Consider the following 16057-nt stretch of genomic DNA (forward strand, 5'->3'; position numbering starts at 1 on the left):
GTAACTCAGGTTTTGGAACTAACGCATCCTTCAAGCCAATAACGCTCAGATGTGCACGAATTCTTGTTTTCCAGAGCGAGAAGTCACCGGATCCATCAAACACCGCGATCGGAACTCCAGACATTTTCGTAACAACTTTGCTCCGCCGCCGAACCTGGCTCTGATACCAATTTGTAGAGATTCTTCTCTATCTTTAGACTTGAGCAAATGCTGAACGAAGATGATCTCTGATGAATCTAATACGAATCGAGAACAAGAACAGAAACGAAAGAACACGAGCAATTAACGAGTTCAGAATCCAAACCGGATTCCTACGTCTCGCCGGAGAAACTCCTCCGGAATCCACTAGAACTTGGTGAACAAAGTAATCGTTACAATCTCTCAGATGCTCTCTCTCTCTAAGCTTTCTCACTCTCAGATTCAACTCTCTCTCTCTCCTCAATCCAAATCTAACAAACTCGTAAAAATGAATCGATTCAGAGGAAGAGAAGAAGATGACTTAATATAAGAGCTGAAGCGAAAAGACGATTATGCCCCTCCTTGGTTTGTTAGAACCATCAACGGCATCACGTGAAACTCACGTGTCTTCTTCCTGCATCTGAAACTTTGAAACCCTCTCTTGACCTGAGAGTCTTCACCACACTTAGACTCCACCTGAAGAATATCATAGTCAATTACTTCAAAACCCACTGCTAGAAACGAATCATTGAGATACAAAAGGACTATATCCACATTGAAACTTACTGCTAGTGCTAGAAACGAGTCATCGATATACAAAAGGACTGTATCCACAATTCCACATTGATGTGTTGAGGTTTTCAATATACAGTTAACCTATATTTTTGACTAATATAAAATTTTCGATTTGTAAACTGTAGTCTTCGTTTAAAGTATTATATATGCGATGTGTGACATATATTAACTGAAGTAGTCAGTGAAACTCTCGAAGTTAGATATGCATTATTTTACATAGTTCTTTTTCCTTATAGATCACCAATTAATTGTTGCCGACAAAACAAAATAGTATAACTAGTTAGTTGACGTGTTGAACTGCCATTACTAGTTAATTTTACAGTTAATTGTTTTTATAAGTTATGGTTGATGCTATGAATGAAGTTTGAAGAGACAAGGTAACTAATTAAACAATTGTAGTCTTGCGATTTCGTCTAGTTTCAGTTGGAATAACATATTTGGCCATTGTAAAAGGACTTGATCCAAAGATAAGCATTATCTTTTGCTGCTCGTCTTCTTACTCTTTTCTTAATAAACACGATTTTGGAAAGAAACAGAGAGACATCACGTGTCGCTTAGTGTTACTCTTCTCAGTGAAGTATATGTCTGGCATGCATGCTTGTAGGTTTGAAAACTTTCTTGGTGACTTTGGTTTCCTTAAGCAGCGTCGTTTTTCTTGTATTTTCGAGTTTAGAACAGCTAGGCCCATTTAAGGAAACTAAATGGGTTAAGGATTCCTACATCCCAGGCCATGACCATCCATTATTTTTTTTTCCTTTGTGGAGCTTGAAAGAAAGACTATTGACGGTAAATATCCTTAATTATAGATGTGTTCAATGGAATGTGTCAACCTCTCTATTGAGGGGAATCATCCTTCTCACATTAAAACACTGTCTTGATTTTGTCGCATCTGAATATCACTCCCTTGTGAATCGTGATGCTGAGAAAATATGTGTTCTATGCAGAGAGAAGAATCAGAAATATGTTATTTAACACTGTTCCATCTGCAACTTCAGCATATGTGAGAGCTGAGAAAGTGAGAAACCCTCCACCACTTTCTGTTGAGCATTTTAAGACTCATAAGCATACACTTACATACCCACCCTTGTAGATAAGACGATAGAAGCTTATATTAATTTTCCCACGCAAACAAAAATTTGAATAATTAAGACTAAATCTTGGTAGTAACTTGAAAATTTATTTTTACATAATGTTGAATATACATGTATCAAGTGCATGCGATTAATATAGATATAAAGTAGTATGATATACCTCGAGAGAGGAATATTTTGGTAAGAATAGAGGGTGTGTGGGGATGATCAACATGAACGCATGTTTGCTTTTGTGGGGGGACAAAAGTCAAATACACTGAAAATTTCAAGATTCATTCTTGAAGTTCCCTTACCCGCAAGACATTCAAAAAGTCAACTTCTTGATTAAGATATATATATATATATATATATATATATATATATATATTAACCCTATATATATCCATCGTTTTGTGCACATTTTTAACTTAGGATCCTCCAATTTTTGGTTTTTTTAGGTAGAAACGTGAAGAGACAACCATACATCTTACTTCTTATGTTTGATCGATACTAATTATTATTTATAAGTTTTATAAATTTTCGAGTACATGTAACGTGTGTATGCTTAAAAATATTTTGATATAATCTATACTATTAAAAGGGGAGCATTTTTTAAAGGTGTATCCAAACAGATTAAATAGAAAAAATGAAATAAAATGTAATCCTAAACCTATAACCAAACAAAATTAATGACAGATTTTCAAATGAAAAAATATGATTTAAAATAAATAAAAAATCAAACTAATAACTAACCAATATTCATGGAAATCATAATAAATTTGTTACCATAAAATGTGGCCTATTAAATTCAAAAAAATTTCAGATTATATAATGCTTTAAACGTTTATTTTACCTAATTTAAACTAATACAATTCAAAACATTTTAATTTAAAAATATTTTGAAACTTTTAAAATAAACTGATATGTATAGTATTTTAAATTGTGTATATGTAAACATATTAAATTAGGTAAATAAACGTTTAAACTAAATTAGGTCCAAGGAAAGATTAAAATACTATAAATATCTAAATTCTATAGAAGTTTAAGTATTATTAATATTTACTCCTTTAAAAGGTTTTAAAATATTATAAATATTTAAACTACATGTAAAGTTGAAAATATTAGAAATATTTAAACTCAATTAAAAAATTTAAAGTTTAAACATTATTAAATTATATTAAATTTTCAAATATCTTGAAGACAGCAAAATATTTTCAATTGAAATAAATATGCTTTAAAATATATATATATATATATAATCAAAACTAATAACTAACTCAGATTCATGGAAATCATAATAAATCCGTTACCATAAAATGAGGCCTATTAAATTAGAAATTGTGTATTTGTAAACATATTTTATAGTTTGGATGCTTATTAAGTGAAATAAATCAAAGGAAACATATTTTAAACATTACCCAATTCACCTAAAATCGAATGAATTGATATACAAATTTTCAAGGTTGGATGCTTATTAAGTGAAAATTTCTGCTCACACAGATTTAAATCCATTATGATCATATGTATACTATGATTTTGAATCATTTTCTTATATTTTAGCGGATTTGAGATGTTGAACACATACTTTTTATATTAATTGAGTGATATATATCCGTTTTTTAAAATTCGAATAAAAAAATATGTAGAACAACAAAATTAGATTTTATTAATTTTATGTGTTCTATGATGATTCAAAAAAATTAAAAAATTCAAATAAAAAAATATGATAGGGGAACTATAATTTTAAATCTTCTAAATATTGATGTATTTCTATTTTTATTATTTTCCATTTATTTTTAGAGATACTGTATTAAATGCAGTGGCATTTTTTGTAAATAGTTTGAAAATTTTAGGATTTATTACAAAAACTGCTTTAAAATGTTAATATAGATAATGGATATATCAAATAATTATATCTAAAAATATAACTCTGCAGGTACCTAAGAGTGTGAAACATTACGAACATTACTTTGCCAATATCTGAACGGGAAACAGTGAATATAAAATGGGAACGGAAAAATATTTCCAAACTATTCCTAATAAGATGTATGAGAGATAAATTTTGTATAACAATCTATATAGTTTTTTTTTATCTATATTCGAATCTCAGAACTTTAATTGAATATGCACTAACTTTTGAAAGGGTAAATATCTACTTTATATGATAATTTTAAAGTTTAAGAGTTTGAGAATATCCAAACGTAAGATATGAGTATTATGTCTAAGTTAGAAAATTTAGCAAAATGTATGCTACCTACGAATTTTTGCAAATTCAAACGGGACAAATGTAAACGTTGCTTATGTGGCTTTCACGGGGTAGACTTTTTATTGGTAAAAACATCAAATACGTCCACCTTGACAATTTAGGTAATTCGGTTTGGCAAGTTTGATATTTTTGACATTTATCTGATTTCATAGTTTAATAGCTTGCTAAAAATATAATTGATTTACATTAGTTTAATATCTGGATCTGTCTTCGTATCAATCCAAATATTATGATGAAACCATTATTATTACAAATATTCCGAAATTTGATGAAACCAAATCGTTATAAATATGAGTTATAAAGATTATATCAAATACAAATATTCACAAATATATCCCCGCACGTATGTGCGGGTCTAAATCTAGTTTATTGTAAAAGAAAAAAAAATAGTGAAATATTTTCCAAAATGTAAATGCAATTTTTATTTCACTTTGCGTTTGGTTTCACTTAACGTAAAAAAAAATAGGCGTCTTCATCCAAATCGAATACATACAAAAGTTAAATGAACAATACACTCATACCATGTGTTTAAAATTAACTCATATGTGTAAAAACGTATAAGAAACATGGATCCCGAACTTGATAATCAATATTCTTACCGAAATTATTTCAAAATTAAACAAACGATTTTTAATTTCATCTTAATTAGTTTTATAAACTATTAATTTCATATAATCACATCAATATCACACGAAACCCTAAAATTTGTTTTTTTTTCCTTTTGAATATACAAACAACAATATAATAGCGTATCCCTAAAATTATAGGTACCGCAAAACAGAAACAGAACATAAAAAAAACTAAAAAAATAAATCAAAAGCTTATGAGTACAGATAGAGATGAAGATATATATATATATATATATATGTGTGTGTATGATATAAATATGTGATAGATATGTGGAGAATATAGATTAAGATCTAGCTTTCTTAATCGTTTTACCAAAGTCTTGAAGAATAGACTGAGGAAACATGGATTCGACATCTCTAGCAACATCTAAGAAAACCACCGATCTCTTTACCCACATGGCTCTCCGCTTCATGACCGGAGTAGCTTTGGGTTTTCTCGGCGGCCGAGGAGGACAATAACACACGCTGTTCGAAATTCTCGGCGTCTCTGGGATCTCTAAACGAGAAGCTCCATCAGCACATTCCCATTTTCGTTTAACTCTCGTTCCATCTTGGAGCTTTTCTTGATCTTCCTCTTGTTCTTGATCTTGGTCGTTTCGTTGGCGTTTAGATTGGTTTTCTTGATGATGTGGAGATAATGATGAATCAGAAGATTCGGGATTTGATGGAGGTTGTTGTTGCATGGCTGCGATATCGTTGCCGTCAGGGAATAAATGAAAAATCTTAATATTTGACATCTTATCACAAACAGGAAGAGAAACAAGAAAAGAGAAAGAGAGAGTAATATTAAACTAAAAATGACTATGATATGAGAAACAACAAGAAGATCTCAAGATATATTAAGGTATACTCGTATGTGACTTGTGTTTGTTTTATTGTACATATATTTATGTAAGGAGCAAATAAATTGAAATTGAGATCTTTGTTGTGTGAGTGTGTGTGTGCGCGCGATTGATATATAACAAAGAGCGACGAGTCCTCCAAATCGACAAGGGAGCGAGGCATGCAGACCGTAAAATGAGGACTTATTACTATAATAAATAAAATCCCCACCTACTAATTCAGCCATATTATTGTGTATAAATAGTTTTTGGTCTCATTTATCTCCCACACTGATTCAGAATGGTAAACATCTATATAATACAAATATATATATATATATATATATATGTTTATTATTAGATGAATTATAGGATCAAGATTTAATGCCGTGACTAGTAATTTGGTAGAGTAATATTTAATTACGAGCCTATAATAGATTAAGGTTTAAAGCACCCAAGTTCAATGTATGCAGTGTTATAAAATGTAACTAATCAGTTATAAACTAATTATATATAAACATTAGTATAATTATATACTGAAAATACGTGGGTCCTGAAGCAGAGAAATTGAAATGAAAACCCACTTTGTGCGAGGGATCCAATGCATTTACATAATACTAAATAAAATATCAATATATCTTTCTCCATTTACATACAAAAACCACAAAACACATAAATAATTATACTTTCTATACTAGTTAACTTTAGCCATTAAGAAATCTTTCTATCTTCGTTCCCAGATAGTCATATTCATGTCTTTTCACTTTTATTATTTTGTTGGGATTAAAAAGATCATCATTTTCACTTTTTATCTGTCTTTATAAGTGTTGCATTAAAAGATTTTTTTAAAAAAATATTTCTTTAATTTATAAGTTTGTTGGTATAGGAACTAGCGAATATCCTAACTCAGACTTTAACAAATTTATTGTACTATATATTAATCATTTAAAATCAACTAATATATATAGTCGTAAATTATCTTTTTTTTTTTTACACAGAATCATGTCATATTTTATTATCTCAATTGTAAGAAACCTACCTGATGCAGTCTTCTCGTCCATGCATGTGGCTTAGTTAACCAAATATTTAGACTGTAACTAAATAATTTATCACAAAATACCTAATGACATTTGAATATGACAAAATAGTATACTTGTATTATAAAAGGTAACTTTTTTTATATAAACTTAAATTATATTTGAATAAAGTTAAATATTGGGTTAATGTTTTCATAATTAATAAAGCTCATGTGACTCGCGCTCATATACTTTACTTACTCTTGATTCGTCAAAATCATGTCACGTGATTAACTATAAAATCCACTGTTTCTTCTATGGAATCTATTACCTTTTAAGCTTTGTATATGCTTTTTAGCTTTCCATCTCATCCTGATGTTAATGAGACTTTGTAATATTATTAACATTAATTGAAGTTTACATATAATTATATATGTAGACTGTAGATGCACTAGCTAGCACACTACTCACACTCGAAATTTCGAATATATACATATTTTCATCGATAAAAGTAATACCTAATATGCTAAAACATATACACAAAATCGTACGTTGCATTTGGCGAAGTTTAATTAGGCTTCTTGTAAAATTGTCGTAAGACTGATTCCTAGGATTCCTTCATTGAGATTTTGACACTGATATGGGTTTCCAAGAATTTGGTGGTACGTCTTTTTTTGTTTCGTTTTGTCATCTACTCGATTTCTATATTATTATTGTATTTCAATAACCACTCCCCATCTACATATATGTCCGCACCGGAATGTCTACAGAGATTCCAAGATCAATATGTAAACCAACCACGACATTTTTTCCAATATATATATCCAACGAAATTTTGTAATGAAAAATGTGGACAACAAAACTTATTTGGAAATTTCTTTTGTAATAGAATACTTTATGGTAATATTGAGGTTGTAAAAACAAAGCTACAAAAATGGAAATAATAATTCGAAAGATGTCAAATATGCATGTCTCCATGCTGGGGTGTGGTGGGGGGCCATCTAAGATTGCTTGGGTTTCACCGCATCCTAAGTTTATTTTCTTCTTGTTATTTGTTCCATATATGTATAACCTTTATTTTTTAAAATACTCATTAGGTAAATAATAACTACCACTATTACTAGGTACATATAACATTTTTTTTTTGTGTTTATTAAAAGTCAAATTTGTAACAGATGCACGTATATAAAGTTTGATTTACCATTTGATATTAGGTATCTTATTAAAAGAACGGTAAGAGAAATAACAATCGTATAATATATAATAACAAAATTAACAATACGAAATACAGAAAGAATGCAATCTTTCATACGAAATAATTACATCTCATGCTCATGCTTAATTATGCTGCTTCCCCACATATCCTTATCATCATTACACCATTTTTTCTATCTCCTCCCACAACCTTTTTTCAGCAAAAACACCCATATGATGTCTCGATTTTAATTATTAGTTTTCATTTTGTTAATTATACTGTTTTATAATCTCACTTTTTCTCCCTGTTGTTTTTCTTTAAGTATCTTGAGGGGTTGGGTGTGTATAATATTGGCAACTATCGACATAATTTTTTTTCTCTGGAGTGGGGTAAAGGGTTCAGATGCACTCAAGATAATAAAAAAAAAAAAAAAAAGAAAGGAAGTAATTGTTGTTTAAAACATAAAAATAAGTTCATATATATATTCCTAATATTACCTGCTAAACTTGAACAAATATGTTAATAAGTTATTTGATTGACTTTGTTTCAAAATCATATACAAACATAATTATAAAAAGTTCAATGATCCATATTTTTTTTAGAAGCCCAATTCAATAACGATTCTTCCGGCGAGCCATGACCGAAACCATAATTCTCTCGGTCAGGTATCTAAAAATAGCTGGACACGTGTCGTAGCCTTCTTAGATATAGGCTCCAGCCAAGAAAAAACTAACGACCATGATCTGTTTACAGTCGAACCATATAAAGCAAAGCTCGTTTCGTTTTTTCAGAAATTTTGAACCCATTCCAAGTCTCAGGGGAGTTTCAGGATCCAACTTGTGGTTTTGTTCTTCGTTTAATTCAACCAGGTTATTATTATTACCAATTCTTATTGTTTCTTGGTAACGGTTCCGACATGGAAAATGACAGGAAAAATTGATACTAGAATGTGTAAGGCCATTTTCATATAGTCTTGATTCATATTCATGATAGATATTGAAGAATGGCGGACGGTGAAGACATTCAACCGCTTGTTTGTGATAATGGAACTGGAATGGTTAAGGTAAATTTTTCTAACTATATATATATATATGCTATGTCACACAAGACTATGTCATATATGCGATATACTTGTATAAACTGAAATTAAATCTCTCTCGTGCTTAGGCTGGATTTGCAGGTGACGATGCACCAAGAGCGGTTTTCCCGAGCATTGTAGGCCGTCCACGCCACACGGGTGTGATGGTTGGGATGGGACAGAAGGATGCTTATGTTGGAGACGAGGCTCAGTCAAAACGTGGTATTTTGACTCTCAAGTACCCAATCGAGCATGGGATTGTTAATAATTGGGATGATATGGAGAAGATTTGGCATCACACTTTCTACAATGAGCTACGTGTTGCCCCTGAAGAGCATCCGGTTCTCTTAACCGAAGCTCCTCTCAATCCAAAAGCTAACCGTGAGAAGATGACTCAGATCATGTTTGAGACGTTCAACACTCCTGCTATGTATGTTGCCATCCAAGCCGTTCTCTCACTCTATGCCAGTGGCCGAACAACTGGTCAGTAATACTCTTCAATTGGTTAGGTTCTGCTTTCATGGACAACCCCTGATTCATATTGGTCATTTTGCATACTTGTTGGTTAGGTATTGTTTTGGACTCTGGAGATGGTGTGAGCCACACGGTACCAATCTACGAGGGTTACGCTCTTCCACACGCGATCCTACGTCTGGACCTAGCGGGTCGTGACCTCACGGACCACCTCATGAAAATCCTGACAGAGCGTGGTTACTCATTCACCACAACTGCTGAGCGTGAAATTGTTAGAGACATGAAAGAGAAGCTCTCTTACATTGCCCTAGACTACGAGCAAGAGCTAGAGACATCCCAAACAAGCTCGTCCGTTGAGAAAAGCTTCGAGCTTCCCGACGGACAAGTGATAACCATTGGAGCAGAGCGGTTCCGGTGCCCTGAAGTTCTGTTTCAGCCGTCAATGATCGGAATGGAAAATCCAGGAATCCATGAAACCACATATAACTCTATCATGAAATGTGATGTGGATATTAGGAAAGATTTGTATGGAAACATTGTGCTAAGTGGTGGAACCACAATGTTTGGTGGGATTGGTGATAGAATGAGCAAAGAGATTACGGCTTTGGCTCCGAGTAGTATGAAGATTAAGGTCGTGGCTCCACCGGAGAGGAAGTACAGTGTATGGATCGGTGGCTCTATATTGGCTTCACTCAGCACTTTCCAGCAGGTGAAAACATAATCTTACAACATTTTTTTAACCTTATTACAACAACATTTGATTGTAACCTCTTTTTGTTTTTTGACAGATGTGGATTGCAAAAGCAGAGTACGATGAATCTGGACCATCAATTGTGCATAGGAAGTGCTTCTAAACACAGTTCATGGAATCACCAAATTTGAGTATATTTTACGGATTGCAACGAAATGCCACAAATCTTTCCCTAAACACTGTTCTTTGTAATTTTATTTGAAGCAGCTAAACCCAAAGAAAACACTAAAAAGAGTTATTAATTATGCATACCAATTGGTATACAAGACATCTATAGTTGTTTTATCTTTTTTTTCCAATAGCCTCTCTGTTTGTTTTTAAACTAAGCATACTCTTCTTTTATGATCTTTCACTCACATTGTACTATAATCAACTTAATTTAATTATAAGTTTTTATTTAAACAAATTATTTTTTTATAAAAGTTGTTGTTATATGCATAATGATTACAAACAGACTCCAAATCAAATACAAAACAATCTTTATAATGGTTTAGTAGGTAGTATAAGCAATTGTGACATACTACTTTAATTGCATCAACTATCAACTAAGCTTAAAATTTATAAAATTTCGGTTTAATGGGATTATTGTTATTTGTTAGTTTGTAAACACAAAACTTTAACGGATCAGATTTGAGTACAACAGTTCTATAATACAAAAATTGGCATTTCTTGATGTAATGGGTAGGATGGTTTAGCTAAATTCTAATTTCTTATTCAATTTTGGTTTAACCGAACCGAATTGAAAAAACCCAGTAAACAGAATAATCTTTCAATCTCTCCATTTTCAAAGATTCTACCTTTTCTCGAGATCGCCGCCGTAATAATCTCATTGCGCTCATTGGTGAAGAAGACAATCCAATCCCTAATTCGTGTATGTCAGATTCTGTGCCCGGCGATTTTCTGTCCGATCCACTTCTCGCCTCCGGAGCCTTCATCTCCTCCGCCGGTGACGGAACCCTAGGCAGTAGTGCGAAGCGGCGACCGATTCAGGGAGGTACCGGAGTTTCTGGTTCGGGTGAGAAGGTACGCATTGGGATGGCTAACGGTACAGATCAGATGAATCCACCGCAGGATAGTTCAGGTCATCAGTCCGAATCGAAGTCGCGGAAGCGTGCGGCGCCTGGGGATAATTGGTTGCCTTCTGGTTGGAGAGTTGAAGATAAAGTTCGAACCTCTGGTGCTACGGCTGGTTCGGTTGATAAGGTTAAATCAAAACTCTCAGCTTTACTCTGCTTTCTCTATGAACTTTGAGCTATATTGACTATTGTTGCTTGAAATTTGTAAATTTGGGATTCTTTGTTTGATGCTGTTCTCTGTGGTTCAGAATTTGGATTCATAGCTGCTACAATGTTCTTTAAATCAACTAATGTTGTTCTTGAGTTGAGGCTTTAGTAGAGTCAGTGAAGAAAAATCTTGCCTTTAAGTAGTGTCAAGTGTAATGTTGTAGTAAAATGATGTGCTTGGTTCTGCTTAGTTTTGTTATGGTGTATTGGGCGAAGGCGTTAGCTGTTAATAAATTGATACCTAATCATACAGTTTATCAGTGCGATTTTAAATGGTTTGGTTTGTTATATATTGTGATTCAAGAGATGAAGTTTTGGTGGTTTCTTATACTTGATGCTAATATGTCATGTTATATGTAGACTTGTAAAATTATCTTATCCGGTTTTGCAGTACTATTACGAACCAAACACAGGCCGTAAGTTTCGGTCCAGGACTGAGGTACTCTACTACTTACAACATGGAACCTCTAAAAAAGGCGCCAAGAAAGCAGAGAATACAGATTTCAATCCAGACGTGAGTTTAACATTTTAAAAGTGCAAACCTTTTTACTGCCTGTTTCAAAGCCATGATACATATTGAATCTTGTTGTTTTGCAGCATTTGGAAGGCCAAGGAAGCAATAAAGCCATCAGAAAAGCTAGAGAGCCTCCACGGCCGCCCCCTCCATTGGACTTTGATTTTAAGAATCCACCAGAGAAGGTAAGCTGGTCAATGGGGAACACAAGAGAAGAAGCTTGGACACCTATTATTGGGGACGTCAAGGTTCAAGACTCAGTGAGACGAGATTGGAGCACTGCGTTTACATTCATCACGAACAGAAACCCAAGCAAACTGTCGTTGTGATTTGTGAAGACGATGATGGCAAAATTTTTGGGACATTGCATCTATTGTAAGATAAACAGAGATGTTACGGTTACTTAATTGGGTGATTCTTGTTTTAGTTTTCTTCATTCATCAACTTATGTGTACGATAATTCATTGGAGCTATATCTGCGTTTGCGTTTGGAATGTGATGAGTTTGAATTTGAAGACGTCGTGTACTAAAGAAGCTTTTCATTTCGGACATTTTGATATGGAGCTTCTCTCTGATCTAAAGTTCTTTTTCCTTGTGTTTAGGAACTTTCGAGTAGTTTGATATAAAAAAGCATGATGCAAAAGCATGAAGCGTCTGTAGTCCAACGGTTAGGATAATTGCCTTCCAAGCAATAGACCCGGGTTCGACTCCCGGCAGACGCATCTGATCTTTTTATTTTCCTGTATCTATGGTTTGGTGGTGTGCTAAACATAAATTTCAACGTAGCTTTTAAGTTTGTGTACTAATATTCACTACGATAAATACTATTTTTAGCCCATTTATTATCTGCAAAATTGCAATAAATGATCAAAAGGCTATTATGAGCTCTATCATCACCTAAATTAGTAGTTCTTGGTCTTATAAACCTTCTCCGCTCGCCAGAGGCTTCCATTTTAGTCTTGTGTCCCAAGGATTTGAAAGAAAAAGTGAAAAGGAAAGGTTTTTACGTTTTTGTTGGTTTTTGATTATCTCTACCCTCTCTGTTTATCAATATTTACAGTACTGCCACTGAGTCTACTCCCTTCGACGCTCTGTCTCTTCCTTCAAAAGCAATTTTGGGAGAGAAAACTTCTACACACTATTTTTGTGACTCACCACCACCAAGCAGACTAACATAGGAACAAGAAAAAAAGGTCCCTGCTTTTTATTTGCTATGGTTACGACTCTCATTTTTTCTGGGGGATTTGAATGGTCTTAAGTCTGAGTTTGCTTGAAAGGTTTTTTTGAAAAGGAAAAAACAAAGTTTCGGTTCTCCAGCCGTACACGTAACAAATCCCTTATTTTTGTGTTTCTTTTTCTAGCATCTGAGTGTTACAAAGAAGAGATTTTTCTGATAAACCCAGGAAATGGTTCTCTGAAGAGAGCAGAGAGAAGAGAAGCATTTTCCAGTATTCTTCACATCAAGTTATTTCCTTTTTGTTTTTTCTACATTTCTCTTCGACATAAGAACTTAACATTTTTTAACTGTGAATCATACATTTCTCTCTAGGTTTTTCCTTCTTGCTAAAACCCCAAAAAAGAGTTTGTGTTTTTCCTTTGTCTAGGTTGTTCAAAACCGTGATTTTCAGTAGCTAAATCCATGGGTCTTCTCTATATTATGTATCATGTCTTCGATTATCGTTTCTGGAAATGAAATCTCATTTGATTATCTTCTTTATTGAAGCTTTCAGATGGATAAGGATCAACAAAAGCAGAAATTTCCAGTCGAAGATTCACATATGGCGGAGACCGCAGAGATGGAGACTAAATTTGTATGGCCATGGGTTGGTCTTGTGGCCAACATACCCACGGAGGTTGATCAATCTGGTCGGAGAGTGGGCCAAAGTGGTTCAAAGTTACGTGATGAGCTAACCGTGAAAGGGTTTAATCCAACAAGAGTTCAACCCATTTGGAATTTCAAGGGACATTCTGGTTATGCTTTGGTTGAGTTCACTAAAGACTTTGAAGGATTTGAAAACGCCATGAAATTTGAAAGGAGTTTTGAAGTAGACCGTCATGGGAAGAGAGACTGGGAAAATGGTAAAAGATTGTTTCTGAGTTGTATGCTGTTGTGATTTTTAGTCATTTGATTTCTTGACAATGAGTTATCTTTCTTTGGCAACAGGTATTCGCTTGAGAGATAAAAAGCTTTACGGATGGGTTGCGAGAACGGATGATTATAACCGAAGTGATATTGTTGGGAAGAATGTTAAGAAGAAGAGAGATTTGAAAAGTATCTCGCAGCTTATGGAAGAAGACGAGAGGAAAATGGCTCACCTTGTTGAAAACATGTCTCAATCGATTGAGATGAAGAAGCAATGTAAGCAAGAACTTGAGCAGAAAGTTAATGAGACATCTCGTTGTTTGGAGAGTTTGGCATTGCATAACATTCTTTTGAACAAGACCTACCAAGAAGGTACATGAAACATTTCATTAGGCTTTAAAACAAAATCTGTGTTGTCTTTTCTTGCTGAGTTCATTTTGGTTTGTTTGTGTGTCTTCCTGATGAAAAGGGATTGAGAAGATGCAGACGAGTATGCAACATTTGTATGACCATATTATGCAAGGACATGAGAAGTCTATGTCAGAACTAGAGGCAAAGAGGGAGATGCTGGACGAGCGTGCAAAACAGATCGAGCAACGAGCAATCATAAACGAAGAAGAGATGGCAAAATCCAGACTTGAAAGAGAAATGGTGATTATGCAATCCTTGTAGATTAGAACAAAAAGACCACAAGGCACCCTAAAACTGGGATATTTTTGTTGTTGTTGTTGTAGAACGAAAAGGCTATGTGGGAGCAGAATGAAGCGAATGAGGAAGCTATGAAACTTGCAGAAAAGCATCAGGCAAGTAGTTCTTTAGATGGACTGAAATATATTCATGAACAAGTTACAACCAAGCTTCCATGTTCATCTTCTGGTTTCACAAACATGAATTTTTTTTTTGCAGAAAGAGAAAGAGAAGCTTCATCAAAGGATAATGGAAATGGAAGCTAAGCTAAATGAAACGCAAGAGCTGGAGTTGGAGATAGAGAAGCTGAAAGGTAGGACCAATGTAATGAAACATATGATGGGGAGTGATGGAGATGCAAAAATTGTGGAGAATATGGCCAAAACTCAGATAGAGCTTGAGGCTCGAGAAACGTCTCTCCAAGACAAGATGACGACTCTGGCACAAAAAGAACGTGCGACCAACGATGAGTATCAAGACGCTCGTAAAGAGATGATACAGGTACAAAAACCTTCTGAATCTGTCTGTTCCAAAGTCTTTGGCTTGTTCTTTTAACTCATGTTACTGCTTTGATGAGCAGCTATGGAATGCCAATGAAGAATTGATGAAGGAAGAGAAGATTAGAGTAAAGAGAATGGGGCAGTTAAACCCTGAACCGTTCTTACCTGCGGTGATGAAGAAACATAAAGTTACGAAGTCAAGAGCAGAGATTAAGGCTATGCAGTTGTGTTCAGTGTGGGAAGCAAACATCGGAGATGTGCATTGGAATCCATTTAGAGTCGATGAATCTGATGGAACGCCAAAGGTTTGGACTTTAACTCATGTCTATACTTTCATATCTCAAAAGATGGTTTTTTTCTTAATCTGCAAAAACATATTTCCTTTTACATATTATCTCAAGATACCAAATGTGAAATGCGCAGAGGGTGGTGAATACAAACGATGAGAAGCTTCGTAATCTAAAGAGCCAGTACGGCGAAGAAGTTTGTAATGAAGTGGTAAGAGCAAAACTAGAGATTGAGGAGCACAACGCGAGTGGCAGCTATGTGATTGTGGAACTTTGGAACTATGAGGAAAACCGAAAGGCAAAGATGGAGGAAGCAGCTGAGGTGATCTTGAAGATATGGTCGAGTCTTGCTGCTATGAAGAACAAACGCAAGAGGCCTTGAGGCCTTTAACTTAAAAAGAAAAGAAGACTTCTAAAATTTGAGTAACAACGTCGAGACAAGTGTGACGAGCCTTAGGATATGTTCTCTCTTTTTTTTTTTTTTTTTTTTGGTCAAATGTTCTCTCTTTTTATCAGTTTGAATTAGGCTTATAAAACTGTGACTGGTTTTCCACTTTTTTGAACCGAATTGGATTTTTTTCTTCAATGGTTACTCTCAAAAAAAAATTATTTGTGTGTTTGATTTGTACTAGAGTCTTAAGATCATTCAG

The 16057-nt window shown here is 33.9% G+C and overlaps 4 protein-coding genes and 1 non-coding gene across 9 annotated transcripts; 4 read left to right on the forward strand and 1 right to left on the reverse strand.

Annotated features, from left to right (window-relative positions):
* Nucleotides 1-4963: 4963 nt before the first annotated feature.
* LOC17876196 (cyclin-dependent protein kinase inhibitor SMR14) lies at nucleotides 4964-5511 on the reverse strand. Its single transcript, XM_006281200.2, has one exon. The coding sequence runs from the start codon at nucleotides 5453-5455 to the stop codon at nucleotides 5003-5005; it is 453 nt and encodes a 150-aa protein (XP_006281262.1). The 5' UTR covers nucleotides 5456-5511; the 3' UTR covers nucleotides 4964-5002.
* Nucleotides 5512-8551: 3040 nt separating this feature from the next.
* LOC17876628 (actin-12) lies at nucleotides 8552-10375 on the forward strand. Its single transcript, XM_006282131.2, has 5 exons — nucleotides 8552-8619; nucleotides 8744-8813; nucleotides 8918-9311; nucleotides 9398-10011; nucleotides 10091-10375. The coding sequence occupies exons 2-5, from the start codon at nucleotides 8754-8756 to the stop codon at nucleotides 10154-10156; spliced, it is 1134 nt and encodes a 377-aa protein (XP_006282193.1). The 5' UTR covers nucleotides 8552-8619; nucleotides 8744-8753; the 3' UTR covers nucleotides 10157-10375.
* A 433-nt stretch (nucleotides 10376-10808) lies between these two features.
* On the forward strand, nucleotides 10809-12365 carry LOC17876261 (methyl-CpG-binding domain-containing protein 6). The gene is made up of 3 exons (XM_006280902.2): nucleotides 10809-11256; nucleotides 11728-11850; nucleotides 11934-12365. Exons 1-3 carry the CDS (start codon nucleotides 10927-10929, stop codon nucleotides 12177-12179), a joined length of 699 nt encoding a protein of 232 aa, XP_006280964.2. The 5' UTR covers nucleotides 10809-10926; the 3' UTR covers nucleotides 12180-12365.
* A 135-nt stretch (nucleotides 12366-12500) lies between these two features.
* On the forward strand, nucleotides 12501-12572 carry TRNAG-UCC. Its single transcript has one exon. It is a non-coding gene; the product is annotated as a tRNA-Gly (tRNA).
* A 445-nt stretch (nucleotides 12573-13017) lies between these two features.
* On the forward strand, nucleotides 13018-15993 carry LOC17876653 (protein INVOLVED IN DE NOVO 2). Of its 5 annotated transcripts, none has more exons than XM_023786719.1 (8): nucleotides 13018-13043; nucleotides 13574-13929; nucleotides 14015-14305; nucleotides 14403-14584; nucleotides 14668-14736; nucleotides 14840-15121; nucleotides 15201-15425; nucleotides 15544-15993. In XM_023786719.1, exons 2-8 carry the CDS (start codon nucleotides 13581-13583, stop codon nucleotides 15787-15789), a joined length of 1644 nt encoding a protein of 547 aa, XP_023642487.1. In that variant the 5' UTR covers nucleotides 13018-13043; nucleotides 13574-13580; the 3' UTR covers nucleotides 15790-15993. The 5 variants fall into 5 exon arrangements, with proteins under 5 accessions (XP_023642487.1, XP_023642493.1, XP_023642483.1 ...); XM_023786725.1 differs by having other exon boundaries at nucleotides 13026-13043; nucleotides 13581-13929; XM_023786715.1 differs by lacking the exon at nucleotides 13018-13043 and adding an exon at nucleotides 13265-13314.
* Nucleotides 15994-16057: the final 64 nt, after the last annotated feature.

Source organism: Capsella rubella, unplaced genomic scaffold, assembly GCF_000375325.1.
Source record: "Capsella rubella cultivar Monte Gargano unplaced genomic scaffold, Caprub1_0 scaffold_8, whole genome shotgun sequence".
Classification (NCBI taxonomy): domain Eukaryota; kingdom Viridiplantae; phylum Streptophyta; class Magnoliopsida; order Brassicales; family Brassicaceae; genus Capsella; species Capsella rubella.